General features: G+C 43.1%; 1 protein-coding gene across 5 annotated transcripts in view; it reads left to right on the top strand.

Moving 5' to 3' along the window:
- Nucleotides 1–22,294, top strand: part of LOC134348174 (leucine-rich repeat-containing protein 63-like) — a 97,842-nt gene that overhangs the window by 28,453 nt on the left and 47,095 nt on the right. For 4 of the 5 annotated variants that reach the window (XM_063051153.1, XM_063051150.1, XM_063051154.1 and 1 more), the window contains exons 4-5: nucleotides 19,206–19,262; nucleotides 19,856–20,007. In XM_063051153.1, coding sequence (XP_062907223.1) covers nucleotides 19,206–19,262; nucleotides 19,856–20,007 — 209 coding nt within the window. The remainder of the gene's footprint in view (nucleotides 1–19,205; nucleotides 19,263–19,855; nucleotides 20,008–22,294) is intronic. The other variant, XM_063051152.1, reaches the window with a different exon arrangement.

Genomic DNA, 22,294 nt, shown 5'->3' with positions numbered 1-22,294 from the left:
ATGAGTTACACCTGAACTTGAAATAGAGTAATGTACTTGCAGACAAGTTTGCTAGAGACATTGGGGAAGGTTTAAACTAATATGGCACGGGGATGGGAACCAGAGTGATAAAAACATAGAAACATAGAAAATAGGTGAAGGAGTAGGCCATTCGGCCCTTTGAGCCTGCACTGCTATTCAGTACGATCATGGCTGATCATCCAACTCAGAACTCTGTACTTGCCTTCTGTCCATACCCCCAATCCCTTTAGCCACAAGGGCCATATCTAACTCCCTCTTAAATATAGCCAATGAACTGGCCTCAACTGTTTCCTGTGGCAGAGAATTCCACAGATTCACCAATCTCTGTGTGAAGAAGTTTTTTCTCATCTCGGTCCTAAAAGGTTTCCCCTTTATCCTCAAACTGTGACCCCTCGTTCTGGACTTCCCCAACATCGAGAACAATCTTCCTACATCTAGCTTGTCCAATCCCTTTAGAATTTTATACGTTTCAATAAGATCCCCCCTCATTCTTCTAAATTCCGGAGAGTATAACCTAGCCGATCCAGTCTTCCATCATATGAAAGTCCTGCCATCCCAGGAATCAATCTGGTGAATCTTCTTTGTACTCCCTCTATGGCAAAACTGCACACAATACTCTAGGTGTCGTCTCACCAAGGCCTTGTATAACTGCAGTAGTACCTCCCTGTTCCTGTACTCGAATCCTCTTGCTATAAATGCCAGCATACCATTCGCCTTTTTCACCACTTGCTATACCTGCATGCCCACTTTCAATGACTGGTGTACAATGACACCCAGGTCTCGTTGCACCTCCCCTTTTCCTAATCGGCCACGATTCAGATAATAATCTGTTTTCCTGTTCTTGCCACCAAAGTGGATAACCTCACATTTATCCACATTAAATTGCATCTGCCATGAATTTGCCCACTCATCTAACCTATCCAAGTCACCCTGCATCCTCTTAGCAACCTCCTCACAGCTAACACTGCCACCCAGCTTCGTGTCATCCACAAACTTGGAGATGCTGCATTTAATTCCCTCGTCTAAGTCATTAATATATATTGTAAACAACTGGGGTCCCAGCACTGAGCCTTGCGGTACCCCACTCGTCACTGCCTGCCATTCTGAAAAGGTCCCGTTTATTCCCACTCTTTGCTTCCTGTCTGCCAACCAATTCTCTATCCACATCAATACCTTACCCCCAATACTGTGTGCTTTAAGTTTGCACACTAATCTCCTGTGTGGGACCTTGTCAAAAGCGTTTTGAAAATCCAAATATACCACATCCATTGGTTCTCCCCTATCTATGATGGGTCAGATGATGGAGCAGTTAGTGTAAAGGTAGATGAAATGAGTAGAAAAATGTGATGAAGGAGGTGGATAGGCCATAAATACAATCAATTGGATGAGTTGAATTGCATTTATTTCATTGTGAATCAGGAACAAGGGTGATGAACTTAGAGCATAGATCAATACTGGAGTTACAGTGTTGTGGGAATTACATAGACTTGGTTGTCACAAGGGCAGGAATGGTTGCTGGATGTTCAGAGGCTTAGATATTTCAAATTGGGCAGGAAGGGAGTGGGGACTGCTATTGCTAATCAGGGGTAGTGTCACAGCTGCAGAAAGGGAGGATGTCTTGGAGGGAGCATTTACTGAGTTGGTATGGGTCGTAGTCAGAAACAGGAAGGGAGAAATCGTTCTTTTGGGAGTATTCTATAGGGCCCCCCCAATAGTAACAGGGACACTGAGGAGCTGATCAAACAGGCAGATTTTGGAAAGGTGCAAAAATAACAGGTTGTTGTCATGCATGACTTCAACTTTCCTAATATTGATTGCGGCCTCCTGAGTGCAAGAGGTTTAGATAGTGCAGAATTTGTTAGGTGTGTTCAGGAAGGATTCCTGACACAATATGTGCACAAGCCGACTCAAAGAAAGGCTATACTAGATCTAGTACTAGGCAAAGGACCTGGTCAGATGACAGATCGCTCAGTGGGTGAACATTTTGGAGACAGTCACCAAATCTTCAGGAGCTTTAGCATAGCCTTGGACAAGGATAGACACAGACAGTATGAGACAGTATTTAATTGGGGGAGGGCTAATCATTATGCCATTTGGTAGGAATTTGGGAGCAGATGTTCTCAGGGAAATTTACAATGGAAATGAGGGCGGTTTAGGGAGCTGAAGGTTGTATGGGGTTGTGAATAGGTTTGTCCCACTGAGTCAGAGAAAGGATGGAAGAGTGAAGGAATCATGGTTGACAAGAAAGGTAGAACATGTCAAGAAGAAGAAAGAAGCTTACTTAAAGTTTAGGAAGCAAGGATCAGACAGGGCTCTACAGAGTTACATGGCAGCCAGGAAGGAGATGAAGAATGGACTTAGTAGAGCTAGAAGGGGACATGAGAAGGCTTGGTGAATAGGATTAAGGAAAACCCTAAGGCATTCTACATATATTTGAAGAACAGGAGGATGACTAGAGTGAGGGTAGGAATGATCAGGGATGGAAGGGCCTTAATGAATACTTTGCTTCAGTATTCACTAGTGAGAGGAACCCTGATGAATGTGAGGTCAGAGTAGAACAGGCTGATGTGCTGGAACATGTCAAAGTCAAGAAAAAAGCAGTGTTGGAACCTTTGAAAAACATTAGGATAGATAAGTCCCTGGGGCTAGACAGGATATACCCCAGATTACCACGGGAAGTGAGAGAAGTTGTTGCAACGTGACAATGATCTTGGTGTCCTTACTGGTCACGGGAGTAGTTAACAGGAGACTGAAGAATGGCAAATGTTACTCCTTTGTTCATGAAAGGTAATAGGGATAATCCTGGGAAATATAGTCCAGTGAGTCTTATATCATTTGTGAACAAACTATTGGAGGTGATCCTTAGAGACAAGATTTACAAGCATTTGAAGAAACATAGTCCGATTTAGGATAGTCAGCGTGGGTTTGTGAGGGGCAGGTCGCGCCTCAAGAACCTGATTAACTTCTTTGAGGAAGTGACAAAATAAATTGATGCATGTAGAGCAGTGGATGTGGTGTATATGGATTTTAGTAAGGTATTTGACATGGTTGCTCATGGTAGGCTCATTCAGAAAGTCAACATGCATGGGATCCAGGGAAACCTAGGTGTATAGATTCAGAATTGGCTTGTGCACAGCAGGCAAAGGGTGGTAATAGAAAAGGGTGTATTCTGCCTGGAGGAGCGTGATAGTGTTTTCCACAGGGATCTGTTCTAGGACACATGCTCTTTGTGATTTTTTTTTTATAAATGACCTAGATGAGGAAGTGGAAAGGTGGGCTAGTAAGTTAGCAGATATTATGAAAGTTTGTGATGTTGTTGATTGTGTAGATGGCTGTTGTAGGTTACAGTAGGACATTGACAGTTCAGAGATGGGCTGAGAGCTGGCAGGTGAAGTTCAATCTGGAATGATGCGAAGTGATATACTTTGGAAGTTACAACATTAAGGCAGGGTTTTAACGTGTGGAGGAACAGAGAGAGATCTTGAGGTCTATGTCCATAGATTCTCAAAGTTGGCATGCAAGTTGATAGGGTGGTTAAGAAGGCGTATGGTATGTTGGCCTTCAAATAGTCAGGAGATTGAGTTCAAAAACTGCAAGGTCATGTTGCAGCTCTGTAAAACCCAGGTTAGACCACACTTGGAATATTGTGTTCTGTTCCGGTTACCTCATTATAGGAAGGATGTGGAAGCTTTAGAGAGGATGCAAAAGAGATTTACCAGGATGCTGCTTAGGTTGGAGGACATATCTTATGAGGAAATGTTGAGCAAGCTAAGGTTTTTCTCTTTGGAATGAAGAGAATGAGAGAAGACTTGACAGAGGTATAAAAGATGATAAGAGGCATTGATAGAGTTGACGGCCAGTGCTTTATCCCCAGGATAGCAATAGCTAATATAAGAAGATATACTTTTAAGGTGATTGGAGGAAAGTACAGAGGGATGTCAGAGGTAGGTTTTTCACACAGAGAGTGGCAAGTGAATGGAATGCACTGCTGAGGACCGTAGAGCAAATACGTTAAGGGCCTTTAAGAGAGTCAAGAGAGGCACATGGATGAAAGGAAAATGGAGGGCTATGTGAGAGGGAAGGGTTAGATTGATTTTGAAGTTGGTTAAAAGTTTGGCATAACATCATGGGCCTACGGGCCAGTACTGTTCTGTATTATTCTATGTTCTAAAATCAAGAAGTTCACGTTTTCAAAGATTTTGAAGGTAACTCTTCTCAATGAATTTCATATAAGTGAAAGTTAGGAGATAGAGATATGGTGTAGAAGACAAGCGCTGACATTCTCATTCCTCATTGCTTTCTATTAATCACTAGTACAAGTGTGTGGATAATGGTTGGGAACTTTGTGGTGTCTCCTGCAATACATTATTTCAATAATGCTTTTTTTCTAAAGAGGTATACTAGTCACGCTGATATCCTACTGAAAAGTTTCTGTCTACTGAATGGGAATAGGAGGGACAAATTTAGCTCATTGAGTTTTCTGTTCATTAACCAATTATCAGTCTACTTCAGAATTTTACCCTCAATTCTGTATTGTAATTTTGTTTTCTCTTTGTCACATTATCCAAGTATACTTCATCCACTAATTTTATCTGTCAGAATTGCCAACAAATAATACCCATATTAATTTTGGCTATCCCACACTTCTGAGTGCTTCTAGCACTAAACTTTCAAACACCCACATCTATATTTTGCCTGTCAATCACATTAACATAGAACAATACAGCATTAATCAGAATTACTTTATTCCTGTACTGTGTTGATTTCTTTCACTCTATGCTGTAAAAAGCAGCACAGTTCTAATTGTGAGGCGAACATAGAAAATGGATTGAACTTAGCCTGGCAACAAACTACTGTAATCCCATAAAATAAACAAAATAACTCTCACCATGAAAACTGTTAACCTTCTCCTCAAAACAGGAGATGTCATTTTTCAGTCCATTTTAGGCATAGAACAAGCTGTTTGTTATTCAAATCCGAAGTTAGCTAGTCTATGTTTATTGCAACCATTTGTGCCTTTGCTGGAATGAGGGAGGAGGTAAGCATGACCACTAATTTGGTCCACCTTGACCTAGGTATCTAGGTGAAGATGAAAGTGCTTTTACAGAAAGTCAACTCAATCAAAGCGATGGCGAAGTTGCATTACTAATCGAGGAGAATGTCATTCAGAGAGGACCTACTGGAGGGGACATCCATTGAGTCTAAGAGTAAAGCTCAAAAATAAGGAGGTTGCAATCACTCTGATAGGATTATACTACACACCTTCCAATAGCTACTGTAGCTATTGGAACAGATATATAGACCAATCACGAAGAGATATAAAAGGTCACAAACAAGAGCAAATCTGCAGATGCTGGAAATCCAAGCAACACACACAAAATGCTGGAGGTACTAGTATAATTGAAGCCTGCTTGAAGCAGGTGCGTACCTCAGACTGTGAAATGAAGGTTATAAATATCAGAGAACACACTAGCCAGCTGATCAGCACAGGTCTTCAGTATTTGGCCAGGTACCTCATCTAGGCCAGATGCTTTCTGTGGGTTCACCCTCCTGAAGGATGCTCTCACATCAGCTTTAAAGACTGAAATCAGGGCCGTTTGGAGCTCTGGGAGTTTGTGAAGTTGCCTCCATGTTTTGTCAGTCAAAGTGAGCATAAAGACATTGAGCTCATCTGGGAGAAAAACCTTGTTGCTTGGTTTTATTTTGTAGGAGGTGATAGCATTCAATTCCAGACACAGCTGTTGAACAACCTTCTGTTATTCCAGTTTGGTCCAGAATTTCCACCTTGCATGTAAGATAGATTTCCAGAGGTTGTATCTAGATCTCTTGTATTTTACTTGGTCACCAGACCTGAATACCACTGGTCTGGCCCTCAGCATATTGTGGATCTCTTGGTTCATCCAGGGCTTCTGGTTGGGGAAGACTCTAAATGATCTTGTGGAACACACTCGTCCGTGACTGCCTTTATAGGTTGTGAATTTAGTTAAAAAGCAAAAATTAGCATATATAAGCTTTTGCAAGTTAAAATCAGATAAGGTATTGAGGAATATAAGGAAAGCAGTGAAGAACTCAAGTAGGGGATTAGGAAGATGAAAAGGAGTAATGAAATGTCCATAGTAGATGGAATTGAAGATGATCCTAGAGCATTTTATACCTACATTAGAAACAAGAGGATAACTCGGGTAGCACTGCTCAAAGATAAAAGAGGGATTTTATACTTGGAATCAGAGGATGTGGGCAAGGTGTAAAATGAGAAATCTGTATCAGTATTTATTGAGGAGAAGGTCATGGAGGATAGTGAGAGCAGTGTGGTCCTGCATTTTTGGATCTCAAAAGATGTAGTGTTTGAAGAGAATTAAGTTTCCAGGGCCTGATAGGATATCCTAAGAGGCAAGAGAAGAGAATGCTGGGGCCTTGATAAATATCTTTGTATCCTCACTAATAACAGATGAGGTCCCGGAGGACTGGAGAATAGCTAATGTTGTTCAATGTTGTTCCCTTTGTTCAAAAAAGAAAATAGGGATGATGCAGGAAATTATAAAATACAAGACATAGGAGCAGAATTAGGTCATTTTGCCCGTTGAGTAGGCTTCACTGATATAGGCTGATGAGTCTCACATCAGTAATGGGGAAGATACTGGAAAGAATTCTTATGGATAGGACTAATGCACATTAGAAAAAGCATGGACTGATTAGGGACAGGCAGTATTGCTTTGTGCAGGATAGGTCGTGTCTTGATTGAGATTTTTTAGGAGATGGCAAAGGTGATTGATAAGGTTAGAGCAGTGGGTATTGTCTACATGGGTATTTGGCAAGGTCCCTCATGGTAAACTAACCCTGAAGATTAATTGCATGTGTTCCATATTTCATTGGTTTGGATTCAAAATTGGAATGCCTCTTGAAGACAGAGGATAATAATAGAAATGTATTTTTCCAGCAGGAGATCCATGACTAGTGGTGTTCCACAGCAATCAGTGCTGGGACCACAAATGACTTGGATGAAAGTGGGTAGGTTAGTTTGTTGCGGATGACTCAAAGAATGGTGGAGTTGTAGACAGGAAGGATGGTTGTCAAGTGATGCTGTAGGATATAGATCAGTTACAGATTTGGATGGAAAAATTGCAGATGGCGTTTAATCCAGGGAAGCATGAGCTGCTGCATTTTGCGATGTCAAATGTAATACGGAAGTATACAGTCAGTGTCATGACCCTGTACAGCACTAATGTGTGGAGGAACCTTGGGATCCAAGTCCATGCTCCCTGAGAGTGGCTACACTAAAAGATAGGTTGGTAAAGAAAGTGCTTGACTTTATTTGCTTGAGTATAAGAGATGAGGAAGTCTTGATACAGCAATGGAAAACTCTGGTTTGGCCTCTATTATGTCCAATTCTGGCCGCCCCGTTATGAGGAGGATATGGAGATATTGGAAAGAATACAGAAGAGGTTCACCAGGATAAGACTATAAGACATAGGATCAGAACTTGACAATTTGGCCCATTGAGTCTGCTCTGCCATTCCATGATTGCTGACTTATTATCCCTCTCAAACCTATTCTGCTGCTTTCACCCCACAACCTTTGACAACCTTACTAATTAAGAACCTACCAACCTTTGCTTTGAATATACCCAATGACTTGGCCTCCACAGCCATCTGTGGCAATGAATTCCACAGATTCACCACCTTCTGGCTAAAGAAATTCCTCTTCATCTCTGTTCTAAAGAGGTGGCCTTGTATTCTGAGGCTGCGCCCTCTAGTTCTAAACCTCCCAGCTGTAGGAACATCCTCTCCATATCTACTGTATCTAGTCCATGCAATATTTGATAGTTTTTAAAGAAAAGCCGCTCCCCACCCCTAAATTCTAACTCGAGCGCATTCAGGCCCAGCGCCATCAAACACACTTCATACGTTACCTCTCTCCTTCCTGGGATCATTCTCATGAGCCTCCTCTGGACCTTCTCCGATGCCAGCACATCCTTGTTTTTATAAAGGGCTAAAACTGCACACAATACTCCAATCACGAACAAGAGAAGATCTGCAGCTGCTGGAAATCCAAGCAACACACACAAAATGCTGGAAGAACTCAGCAAGCCAGGCAGCATCTGTGGAAAAGATGTCTTCATCAGGACTCTGAGCCCAAAACGTCAACTGTTTGTTTACTCTTTTCCATGGATGCTGCCTGGCTTGCTGAGTTCTTCCAGCATTTTGTGTGTGTTGCCACAATACTCCAAGGTGCAGTTTGATCAATGCCCTTTAAAGCCTCAGAATTACATCCTTGCTTTTATATTCATAACATTTGCCGTCCTTCCTACTGACTCAGCCCAGCAAGTTAATCTTTACGGAATCCTGCAGGGGACTCCCAAGTTCCTTTCACCACTGATTTCTGAATTTTCTCCCTGTTCAAAAATAGGCTATTCCATTCTGCCGAAGTGCATGATGATGCACTTCCTTAAACTGTATTCCATCTGCTACTTCTTTGCCCATTTTTCTATTTAAGTCTTTCTGCAGACTCCTTGCTTCCTCAACACTATGTGCCCCTTCACCTAACTTCGTATTGTCTACCATCTTGGCCACAAAGCCATCAATTCCATCATCCAAATTGCATACCGTCACAACAGTTCAACAGCAGATGCCATTTCATTGGTTCTCCACTCAACCTTGGAACAACTAGACAGTGAAGATGTGTACATCAGATGCTCTTCAGAATCAGAATCCGGTTTAATAGCAGTGGCATATGTCATCAAATTTGTTAAAGTTTGCAGCAGCAGTACAATACAATACATGATAAATATAGGGGGGGAGAGAATTACAGTAAGTATATATATATTAAATAGTTAAGTTAAAATAAGTAGTGAAAAAACAGAAATAAATAAAAAAAATATAGTGAGGTGGTGTTCATGGGTTCAATGTCAATTTAGAAATTGGATGGCAGAGGGGAAGAAGCTATTTCTGAATCACTGAGTGTGTACCTTCAGGCTTCTGTACCTCTTACCTGATGGTAACAATGAGAAGAGGGAGCATGTTCTGGGTGGTAGGGGTCCTTAATGATGGATGCTGCCTTCTTGAGGCACAGCTCCTTGAAAATGTTTTGGATACTACATAGGCCGGTACCCATGATGGAGCTGACTAATTTTACAAATTTCTGCAACTTACTTCGATCCTGTGCAATAGCCCTGCCCTCCACCTTACTGTACAGTAACACACCCAGTCAGAATGCTCTCCATGGTACATCTGTTGTGAGTTTGCGAGTGTTTTAGGTGACAAACGAAATCTCCTCAAACTCCTAGTGAAATATAGCTGCTGTCTTACCTACTTTATAGCTGCATCAACATGTTGTGACCAGGTTAGGTTCTCAGAGCTATTGACACCCGGAAGCTTGAAATTGCTCTCTCCCCACTTCTGATTGCTCTATGAGGATTGGTTTGTGTTCCCTCATTCTATCCTTTCTGTTTCACAATCAGCTCTTTAATCTTACTAACGTTGAGTGCAAAGTTGTGCTAAGACACCACTGAAATTCACTGACTACAGCTCAACATTTAACATTATCATCCCCTCAAAAGTAATCAACAAGCTCCAAAACCTAGGCCTCAGTACCTCCATGTGTAACTGGACCTTTGATTTCCTCACTTGCAGACCCCAATCAGTACAGGTTGGCAACATCTCCTCCACAATCACCATTAGCACAGGTGCACCACAAGGCTATATGCTTAGCCCCCTGTTTTTTATACATTATACTTCTAACTGAGGCTAAGTACAGCTCCAGTGCAATATTTAAGTTTGCTGACAACACGCTTGTTGTTGGCTGAATCAAATGTGGTGAGGAATAGGCATATAGGAGAGAGATTGAAAATCTGGTTGAGTGGTGCCACAACAACAACCTCTCACTCAACACCAGCAAAACTAAAAAGCTGACTATTGATTATAGGAGGAAGAAATTGGGGGTCAATGAGCCAGTGATCATTAGAGGATCGGAGATAACAAGGGTCAGTGACGATAAATTCCTGAACATTGTCTTATCAGAGGATCTATCCTGGGACTAGCACATAATTACCATTTCAAAGAAAGTCATACAGTACCTCTACTTTCTCAGAGGTTTGTTCAGTATGGGCATATCATTTAATACTTTGGCAAACTTCTATAGATGCACAGTGGAGAATATCCTGACTAGTTGCATCATGGTCTGGTAAGGAAACACCAGTGTCCAAGAATAGGAAGGACTACGAAAAGTGGTAGATACAGCCCAGTTCATCATCTACAAAGAGCGCTGCCACAAGAAAGCAACATCCATCATCAAGGACCCCCTACCATCCAGGCCATGCTCTCTTCTCACTGCTACCTTGAGGAAGGAGGTACAGGAGCCTTCGGTCCCAAAGCACCAGGTTCAGGAACAGTTATTACTCTTTAACCATCAGGCTCCTGAACCAGCATGGACATCTTCACTCACCACGACACTGCCTATGCGCTCACTCTCAAGGACTATACAAATCTTGTTCTCAGTATTATCTACACAAGAAATTCTGCCGATGCTGGGATTCTAAAGCAACATACACAAAATGCTGGAGGAAATCAGCAGGTCAGACAGCATCGATGGAAATGAGCAAACAATCGACATTTTAGGCCGAGACCAGCATTTTGCTCAGTATTATTTAGTTACTTATTCATTATTATTATTACTTGCTTCTTTTTGTATTTGCTCAATTTGTCAATCTTTGTAGTTTTCATTGATTCTGTTGTACTACTTTGTTTGACTCTGTATACTTGCAAGAAAATGAATCTCAGGGTAATATTTAGTGACATACGTACTTTGGTTATAAATTTACTTGAACTACACTGATCCCTATGGAACACCACTAGTCACTGGCAGCCAGCCAGAAAAGCCAATCTACTATACATGCTAGTATCTTTCCTGTAATACCATGGGCCCTTATGCTGTTAAGCAGCCTCATGTGACAAACACCTTCTTAAAATCCAAATAAACATCCATTGACTCTCCTTTGTCCATCCTGCCTGTTTATTTCCTCAAAGAATTTCAACAGATTTGTCAAGCAAGATTTCCCCTTAAGGCAAGCATGCTGAATATGGCCTATTGTATCATGTGCCTCCAAGTAGCTCGAAACATCCTTAATAATGGACTTCAACATCTTACTTACCACTAAAGACAGGCTAACTGGCTTATAATTTTCTGTTTTTTGCCTCCTTTCCTCCTTAAAGAATGGAATACATCTGCAATTTTCTACTCCTCTGGAACCATTCCTGAATCTGGTGATACTTGAAAGATCACTGCTAATATCTCCACAATCTCTTAGCTACCTCTTTCAGAACCCTGAGGTATAATCCATCTGGTCCAGGTGACTTATCTACCTTCAGACCATTCAATTTCCCAAGCATCTTCTCCCTAGTAATAGCAACTTCTTTCACTCCCAGACACTGGACACGTTCAGACTGCAAATTGTGCTGTTCCTAGCTCCAGCTTCAGCCTGTACCTTGACTGCCAGCACCTCCAGGCCGTGGTTTTACTTGCTGTGGCTGATACCCCATTCTCGCCTTCTCCCATCACCATTCTCCGACCCTGTGTCTCTCAGGTCCCACCTTCACTTCTTGGGTACTCGGAACCTCCATCATCCTCCCACACCACCTTCTCTGAACACCTCAAACCTCTTCTCTCCACTGGCACCACCAACTCTCTTCCATCCTCTGATCCCAGCTCCAATCCTTGCCATGTATCCACCATTCCCTCTAACCTTCCCCCCTCTGGGGCATAATTTTCTGTCCTCAGCAAGCAACTCATCTCCAGCTCTCTTCGCCCGCATCTCAGTGAGTCCCATGCCTACCACAACATTGAACTGTCCTCCCGTTGTCTCCATTTCCAAGCCTACTTCTTTAGCAAGAATTCCACACCCTGGATGGATGTCCCCTTCTCCTGTCTTCAACCCTCCTCTTCTTCTTGGACATCTCACTCTGGTTCTCTGCCTGCTCCAGATCTTTTCATCTCGAATTGCTGACGAGGCATCAACTGGCTCAACTTCAGCACACATCACGTCTCCTTGAACTTCACACCCTCGAATGCACTGCCCTCCACTCTCTCTGCACTAATCCCAACCTTACCTTCAAACCCATTGACAAAGGGGGTGCTGTTGTAGTGTGACGCACTGACCTCTACCTTGCTGAGGCCAGGCAGCTACTCTCAGACACCTCCTCATACCTACCCCTCGAAGAGGACCCCACTCCAGGCCATCAGAAATCTGTCTCTGACACTATCACTGATCTCATCTATCCTGGAGAACTCCCATCCACTGCCACCAAACTCATAGTTCCTTTACCCCACATTTGCTCACTTCTACCTCCTACCCAAGACCCACAAACTGGACTGTCCAGATAGACCTATTGTTTCTGCCTGCACCTGCCCCACTGAACTCATGTCCACATACCTCGATTCCATTCTATCCCCCCTGGTTCAGTCCCTTCCCACCTACCTCCACTACACTCCTCATGCCCTTGGTCTTCTCGGTAACTTTCAACTCCCTAGCCATAATGACCTCATTTTCACCGCGGATGCCCAGTCCCTATACACTTCTAACCCCTATCACCCTAAGGCTCATCACTTCTTCCTTGACAAAGAACTAAATAATTCCCCTCCTCCACCACACTCCTCCATTGGGCAGAACTGGTCCTCACCCTGAACAATTTTTCCTTTATCTCATCCCACTTTCTACAAACTCGAGGGGTAGCCATTGGCACCTGCATGAGCCTCAGGTATGCCTGCCACTTTGTTGGCTATGTAGAGCTGTCCATGTTCGAAGCCTTCCTGGTAATATTCCCCAACTATTCCTCCAATATATCGATGACTACATTGGCATTGCTTCATGCACCCATGCTGAGCTCATCAATTTCATCAACTTTACCTTTAACCCTGCCCTTAAATTCACTTGGTCCATTTCTGACACTTCCCTCCACTTTCTCAATCTCTCTGTCTCCATCTCTGGAGACAAACTGTCAACCAACATCTTTTATAAACTTACTGAAGCTCATGGTTATCTTGACTATACTTCTTCCCACTCTATCTCCTGTAAAAATGCTATTCTCTTTTCTCAATTTCTTCATCTCCACCACATCTGTTCCCGTAACACAGCTTTCCATTCCAGGATGTCAGAGATTTCCTCCTCCTTTAAAGAACGAGGTTTCTCTCCCTCCAATGTTGATGCTGCCTTCACCTGCATCTCCTTCATTTCCTGAATATCTGCGCTCACTACATCTTCCCACCACCTTAACAGTGATAGAGTTCTTCTTGTCCTTACCTAGCACCCCATCAGCCTCTGCATCCAACATATCATCCTCCGCAACTTCTGCCATCTCCAAAGAGATCCCACCACTAAACATATATTTACCTCCCCAACTCTTCCACCACCCCCCCCCCATTTTCCACAGGGGTTGCTCCCTCCACGATTCCGATTCCCTTGTCGATTTGTCCTTCCACACTAATCTCCCTCCAAGCAGTTAACCCTGCAAGTGGCCTAAGTGCTACACCTGCCCATATACCTCTTCTTTCACCTCCAGTCAGGACCCCAAACCCCCAAACAGTCCTTCCAGGTGGGGGAGGCAATACATCACCTGCAAATCTGCTGGGGTCACCTACTGTGTCTGGTGTTTCCAGTGTGGCCTCCTCTATATTGGTGAGACCTGTTGTAAATTGGGGTACTACTTCATTGAGCTCCTCTGCTCCATCCACAACAATCAGAACTTTCTGGGGGCCAAATATTTTAATTCTGATTCCCATTCCTGTTCCGACATGTTGGTTCATGGCCTTCTCTTGTACTATGATGAGGCCACCCTCATGGTGGAGGAGCAACATCCAGGTAGCCTCCAAACTGATGGCATGAATATTGATTTCTCCTTCTAGTAAAATTTCCCCCCACTTCCTCTGTTCCCCACACTAGTCTTTTACCTCTTCCCCCAAGTCCCCTCTTTCCTATGGTCCACTCTCCTTTCCTATCAGATTCCTTCTTCTCCAGCCGTTCATTTTCCCATCACCTGGCTTCACCTGTCATTTTCTAGCTAGCCTTCTTCCCCTCCCCCCACCTTTTTATTCTGGCATCTTCCCCATTAGTTCTCAGTCCTGAAGAAGGGTCTCGGCCCAAAACATCAATTGTTTATTCATTTCTATAGATGCTGTCCAACCTACTGACCTCCTCCAGCATTTTGTTTGTGTTGTTTTAGATATCCAGCATCTGCAGACTTTCCTGTGTCTATGATTCACTCATCTCTGCCCTGACACTCTCAAATTTCTGACTCATTGCAAGTGTCTTCCACATTCAAGACTGGTGCAAAATACTTATTAAGTTCATCTGCCATTTCTTTGTTGCCTACTAATACTACGTCTCCACTTTCATTTTCCAGTGGTCCAATATCCACTTTTGCCTCTCTTTTACTCTTTATATATCTGATAAAAAAAACTTTTGATGTCCACTTTTATATTAATAGCTGATTTAACTTTATTTTTCATCATTCATATTTCAGTTATGGAAACATAGAAAACCTACAGCACAATACAGGCCGTTCGGCCCACAATGCTGTGCCAAACATGTACTTACTTTAGAAATTACCTAGGGTTACCCATAGCCCTCTAGTTTTCTAAGCTCCATGTACCTATCCAAGAGTCTCTTAAAAGACCCTATTGTATCCACCTCCACCACCGTCACTGGCAGCCCATTCCACGCACTCACCACTCTTTGCATAAAAAAAACTTACCCCGACTGACATCTCCTCTGTACCTACTTCCAAACACCTTAAAACTGTGCCTTCTCATGTTAGCCATTTCAGCCCTGGGAAAAAGCCTCTGACCTGCCACATGATCTCATCATCTTATACACCTCATCAGGTCACCTCTCATCCTCCGTCACTCCAAGAAGAAAAGGCCAAGTTCACTCAACCTGTTCTCATAAGCCATGCTCCCCATTCTAGGCACCATCCTTGTAAATCTCCTCTGTGCCCTTTCTATAGTTTGTAGTAAGGTGACCAGAACTGAGCACAGTACTCCAAGTGGGATCTGACCAGTGTCCTATATAGCTGTAACATTACCTCTCAGCTCTTGGACTCAATCCTATGGTTGATGAAGGCCAATACACCATATGCCTTCCTAACCACACAGTCAACCTGTGCAGCAGCTTTGAGTGTCCTATGGATCCAGACTGCAAGGTCCCTCTGATCCTCCACACTGCCAAGAGTCTTACCATTAGAATCAGAATCAGGTTTATTATCACTGGCATGTAACGTAAAATTTGTTAACTTAGCAGCAGCAGTTCAATGCAATACATAGTCTAGCAGAGAGAAAAAATAATATAATAAATAAACATGTAAATCAATTACGTATGTTGAATAGATTTTAAAAAATGTCCAAAAACAGAAATACTGTATATTTAAAAAAGAAGTGAGGTGGTGTTCAAAGATGCAATGTCCATTTAGGAATCAGATGGCAGAAGGGAAGAAGCTGTTCCTGAATCACTGAGTGTGTGCCTTCAGGCTTCTGTACCTCTTACCTGATGGTAGCAGTGAGAAAAGGGCAAGCCCTGGGTGCTGGAGGTCCTTAATAATGGACGCTGCCTTTCTGAGACACCACTCCCTAAAGATGTCCTGGGTAATTTGTAGGCTAGTACCCAAGATGGAGCTGACTAGATTTACAACCTTCTTTTGGTCCTGTGCAGTGATCCAGACAGTGATACAGCCTGTCAGAATGCTCTCCATGGTACAACTACAGAAGTTTTGGAGTGTATTTGTTGACATGCCAAATCTCTTCAAACTCCTAATAAAGTATAGCCGCTGCCTTGACTTCTTTATAACAACACCGATATGTTGGGATCAGGTTAGATCCTCAGAGATCTTGACACCCAGGAACTTGAAGCTGCTCACTCTCTCCACTTCTGATCCCTGTATGAGGATTGGTATGTGTTCCTTCGTCTTACCCTTCCTGAAGTCCACAATCAGCTCTTTCTGATATTGAGTGCCAGGTTGTTGCTGCAGCCCTACTCCACTAGTTGGCATATCTCACTCCTGTACGCCCTCTTGTCACCACCTGAGATTCTACCAACAATGGTTGTATCGTCAGCAAATTTATAGATGGTATTTGAGTTATGCCTAGCCACACAGTCATGTGTATATGAAGAGTAGAGCGGTGGGCTAAGCACACACCCCTGAGGTTCGCCAGTGTCGATCGTCAGTGAGGAGGATATGTTATCACCAATCTGCACAGATTGAGATCTTCTGGTTAGGAAGTCGAGGATCCAATTGCAGAGGGAGGTACAGAGGTCCAGGTTCTGCAACTTCTCAGTCAGGATTGTGGGAATGATGGTATTAAATGCGGAGCTATAGTTGATGAACAGCATCCTGACGTAGGTGCTTGTGTTGTCCAGGTGATCTAAAGCTTTGTGGAAAGCCATTGAGATTGCGTCTGCCATTGACCTATTGTGGCAATAGGCAAAGTGCAATGGGTCCAGGTCCTTGCTGAGGCAGGAGTTCAGTCTAGTCATGACTAACCTCTCAAAGCATTTCATCATTAATACTATATTCTGCCATCATATCTGACCTACCAAAATGAACCACCTCACACTTATCTGGGTTGAACTCCATCTGCCACTTCTCAGCCCCAGTTTTGCATCCTATTGATGTCCCGCTGTAACCTCTGACAGCCCTCCACACTATCCACAACACATCCAACCTTTGTGTCATCAGTAAATTTACTAACCCATCCCTCCACTTCCACATCCAGGATATTTATAAAAATCACAAATAGAAGGGGTCCTGGAACAGATCCCTGAGGCACACCACTGGTCACCGACCTGCATGCAGAATATGACCGGTCTACAACCACTCTTTGAGTTCTGTGGGCAAGCCAATTCTGGATCCACAAAGCAATGTCCCTTTGGATCCCATGCCTCCTTACTTTCTCAATAAGCCCTGCATGGGGTACCTTGTCAAATGCCCTGCTGAAATCCATATTCACTACATCTACCTTCATCAACGTGTTTAGTCACATCCTCAAAAAATTCAATCAGGCTCATAAGGCATGATCTGCCTTTGACAAAGCCATGCTGATTATTCCCAATCATAATATGCCTCTCCAAATGTTCATAAATCCTGTCTCTCAGGATCTTCTCCATCAACTTACTGACCACTGAAGTAAGACTCACTGGTCTATAATTTCCTGGGCTATCTCTACTCCCTTTCTTGAATAAGGGGACAACATCTGCAACTCTCCAATCCTCTAGAACCTCTCCCGTTCCCATTGATGATGCAAAGATCATTGCCAGAGGTTCAGCAATCTCCTCCCACTGCAGCCTGGGGTATATCTCGTCCGGTCCCAGTGACTTATCCAACTTGATGCTTTCCAAAAGCACCAGAAGATCCTCTTTCGTAATATCTACACGCTCAAGCTTTTCAGTCCACTACAAGTCATCCCTAAAATTGCCAAGGTCCTTTTCCGTAGTGAGTACTAAAGCAAAGTATTCCGCTACGTTCTCCAGTTCCATACACAGTTTTCCACTGTCACACTTGATTGGTCCTATTCTCTCACGTCTTATCCTCTTGCTGTTCACATACTGGTAGAATGCCTTGGGCTTTTCCTTAATCCTGCTCGCCAAGGACTTCTTATGGCCCCTTCTGGCTCTCCTAATTTCATTCTTAAGCTCCTTTCTGCTAGCCCTATAATTTTCTAGATCTCTATCATTACCTAGTTTTTTGAACCTTTCATAAGCTCTTCTTTTCTTCTTAACTAGATTTTCTACAGCCTTCATACACCATAGTTCCTGTACCCTACCATCCTTTCCCTGTCTCATTGGAACGTACCTATGCAGAATGCCACGCAAATATCCTCTGAACATTGCCACATTTCTGCCATATATTTCCCTGAGAGCATCTGTTCCCAATTTACGTTTCTAAGTTCCTGCCTGATACCTTACTCCAATTTAATGTTCTCCTAACTTGTCTGCTACTATCCCTTTCCAATGGTATGGTAAAGGAGACAGAATTGTGATCGCTATCTCCAAAATGCTCTCCCACTGAGAGATCTGACACTTGACCAGGTTCATTTCCCAATACCAGATCAAGTAAAGCCTCTCCTCTTGTAGGCTTATCTAAATATTGTGTCAGAAAACCTTCTGGAACACACCTAACAAACTCCACCCCATCTAAACCCCTTACTCTGGAGAGATGCCAATCAATATTGGGGTAATTAAAAGCTCCCATCACGACAACCCTGTTATTATTGCACCGTTGCAGAATCTGTCTCTCTATCTGCTCCTTGATGTCCCTGTTACTATTGGGTGGTCTATAAAAAACACCCAGTAGAGTGATTGACCCCTTCCTGTTTCTAACTTCCACCCAAAGAGACTCAGTAGACAATCCCTCCATGATTTCCTCCTTTTCTGCAGCAGTGACACTATCTCTGATCAGCAGTGCCATGCCCCCACCTCTTTTGCCTCCTTCCCTGTCCTTTCTGAAACATCCTGGCACTCCTGCCCATTCCTGCCCTGAGCCATCCAAGTCTCTGTAATGGCCACAACATCATAGCTCCAAGTACTGATCCAAAGCTCATCCACTTTGTTCATGATACTCCTTGCATTAAAATAGACACATCTGAAACCATCAATCTGAGCACATCCCTTCTCTATCACCTGCCTATCCTCCCTCTCACACCGCCTATAAGCTTTCTCTATTTGTGAACCAACCTCCCCTTCCTCCATCTCTTCAGTTTGGTTCCCAACCCCCATCAATTCTAGTTTAAATTCTCCCCAGTAGCCTTAGCAAACTTCCCTGCCAGGATATTGGTCCCCCTCAGATTCAAGTGCAACCAGTCCTTATTGTACAGGTTATGCCTGCCCCAAAAGAGGTCCCAATACCTTAGAGGGTATTAGTTATAGCTAATATCCTCTGAGATGCTGCCTGCTTTAGAGGGTAATAGCTATAAATGGTACCAGCTGAAAGAGGGTGGAAAATGTCTGGTCAGTGCAACTGATCAGTCAAGGGGAGATATCAACAGGAGGTAAATTATGTTGAAGTGAAGAAAAAGCAGTTCTGATGCTAATTTGAAAGGTGATTATCTGAAATTGCTGTATTTGTGTTTGGGATCTGAGGGCTGTAACATGCATAGTCTGCCTTCATATTATTGTGCACTAATCATTAATTACTTTATTTTTCCAGAAATGATTGCTGCTTCCAGAAATTATCATATCTCCCCAGAATTGCCCATATACCCAGGTAACATAAGATTTATGTAATGCTAATTCACAATATCGATAGAACATTTACTACAAAAACTCAGCTGAATGTGATTAGACATGATTAGAATTTGCCTTTTGTAAATTAAATCGGTAAATTGGTTTGTTATTGTCACATGTACTGAGGAGCAGTGAAAAACTTGTCTTGCATATGTTCCATACAGATCAATACAACAGTGCATTGAGCTAGTACAAAGTAAAGCAATAACAGAGTGCAGAATAATATGTTACAGTACAGAGAAAGTGCAGTACAGGTAGATACTAAGGATCATAACCAGGAAAATTGTGAGGTCAAGGATATCGTCTTATAACAGCAGAATAGAAAATATCCTTGAGGCTAGTGGTATGTGTTTTCAGGCTTTTGTATCTTCTGCCCGATGGGAGGGGCGAGAAGAGAGAATGACTGGGGTATGTATAATCTCTGAATATGCTGGCTGTTTGACTGAGGCTGTAGGCAAAATCTGTGGAGGGGTGGCTTGTTTCCATGATGTGCTGAACTGTGTCCACAACTCCCTGTAGTTTCTTGTGTTCATGGACAGAGCAGTTCTAATATGCATATTTTTCTAACTGTAGGAGCTGAACTGAATTTTGAAGAAAGTGCCCAGTATTTTGAATCCCCAGACTCTGAATCTACAATGGAGGAGGAAGAAGAGGAGCAAGTAAAGCCATTTGAACTTGTTATTGTAAGATCAATTATAGCAGGAGGGGAGTCTCTAAGTCTGAGGGTAAGTGGTGTAAAAATCTATTTTCATGAAGTATCTCAATTACCAGCGAATCTTCATTCTGCACTATAATAAATTGAGGTGAGTACTGCAGAATTACCGATTCCACTTAATTGCAGGCAATTCATGGAACTGATGAAAGAACGGAAACTTCAGAGTATGTTGCAAGCAGAGTCTAGAAAACCTGTAGTTGACTGGAGAAAAATGCAGCACAATCAGCCACACTATTATGATGATGATTGATTGCCTGGTTGTCAGTCGTATCCGATGACAGCACAAGGAAATCTGTGCAGGAAAGTTTTTAAAGTGAAAAAGCAGTTACACTGGGGCTAATCCACTCTCTCAACCTTGGAATTCCAAGTCCAGTGGCCGCAGTGGTCGTCACAGCTGGGGTCTTCTTGGTTGTAGTGGATAATCATGACTTCTTCTGTGCCTTGGTATGCCCTTCACTCTATATGAAGCTTTGCAGAACCACCTTCCATTGGATCTCACTGGGGATCTCATTCTTCCAGCTCACCAGAACTGACTTTGCATGCTAGGGTAGGCATAGCCCTGTATCATCGGGCATGAGGCCTGCTGGCTTCCCTCGCCTGGTTTAATCTGCCTATTGAAAAGGTGTTCTAGGATCTGGCTGCTGTTACAACCAAACAGTTATTTAGAGCCACAGGTGAGAGCTGAGTGTCTGGTGGGTACCAAGGGTGAGTGAGCTTCCCTAGAATGGACATGACAAGCCTCTTCACCACAGGTGTTACCCCTCCCTGGACACTCCCTACACCCCATGCAAAAGCAATGTACTTGAACATAGCTTTAAGAAATATTGTGACTGTGAACTAAGATACTAGAAAGACACTGAAGCTGGTGATATAAAAGCCTTTTTTATCCGGATAATTCCTGTTTAAGATGGTGCTGGTGAAGCACAGCAACAATTTGCTAGTAGCAAACAAAACAAAGAAGACTATAAATTACTGTATTAATCACACCTTCTCTCGCACATGGTTACTGCCATCAAAAGCCTGTGACATCCCTTTCGGAGCTGAGCTTTTGAATTGCCTGTACAACCTGGCATTTTTGCAGTGGGAACTGAAATCTCGGAGTTGCAGGACGGTTATGGCGTGGCGTGTATGGGCAGTAGGGCCTGGACTGGAGAGCAGGGAATGAGCCAATGTTTGGCCATTGCTGGAGTGGACTGGGGATGATTCAATGCCACAGGACAGAGGCAAGATGAGCAGAGGTGAGGCAGAGTTGAGGTGGTGGGGTCCAGGCCCGAGAGTATATCAAAGTGGCAGGACCCAGATCTGAGAGTGAGGACTGACCCGCTGTTTAGCCGATGTAAGCACTGGGCTGGTGTGACTATGAACAAAGTCACCTGAGACACACTGAAGCTAGTGGATATAGAAGCCTTTATTCAGCAAAATGCACAGCAGGTATCACATTCAAGACACTCTTGGAAGAAGACCTAAGAATGCCTGACCCATTATTACATGATATTTTCATATGCTAAAGATCAAAGGTAACAGCAGGACAATTCTATAGTTACAATGTATCTACAATGCTTCCTTTAAATTGCATATAATTTTCAAACACTTCCTTCTTCACACCCACACTCCAGACACCCAAAATGAATATTAATCAGCATTCACACACAATATGCTGGAGGAACTCAGCAGGTCAGGCAGTATCTATGGAAAAGAGTAAACAGTCGACGTTTTGGGTCGAGACCCTCCTTCAGAACTCAGCATTGTCTCTATCATAGATATGCAGACATCAAGTAAATGGTGTTTCCTGGTCTGTAATCAACCCCAATGTGCAGCTTCAAGAAGACCATTGTTCAGAGCTGTATTTAAAATTCAATCTACATCCGCGTTCAGGTCTAAAGACTGGCTGCTGTTGAAATTAGTATTTGCTATATACTGTAGCTCCAGAATATGTCCTAACACAGGCCAGGTTGAAAAGGCCAGGGTGTCGGGGCCAGAGACGAGGGACAGGCCGGTTCAGCTTGCTGTTGATCGAGGTTTACTTGTCTCTGCGGAGAACTGAGGCTGTGGCCTGCAACTAATGGACTCCTGAGTCAGCTGCAGTGATGACTGGCTCTGTGGCTGTGTACTCACTTTTGTGAACTTCAGATCTCAATGTTATTTGCTTACTTTTATTATTTACACAATTTGTTTTTTTTCTCTCTGCACATTGAGTATTTGGCAGAATTTTTTTAATGGGTTAAAAACATAGAAACATAGAAAACCTACAGCACAATTCAGACCCTCAAAGTTGTGCTGAACATGTCCCTACCTTA

This window comes from Mobula hypostoma, chromosome 6 (assembly GCF_963921235.1).
Source record: "Mobula hypostoma chromosome 6, sMobHyp1.1, whole genome shotgun sequence".
In the NCBI taxonomy this organism is placed as follows: Eukaryota; Metazoa; Chordata; class Chondrichthyes; order Myliobatiformes; family Myliobatidae; genus Mobula; species Mobula hypostoma.
The sequence above is the reverse complement of the archived record's forward strand: the minus strand, read 5'-3'. Positions and strand labels throughout refer to the sequence as shown.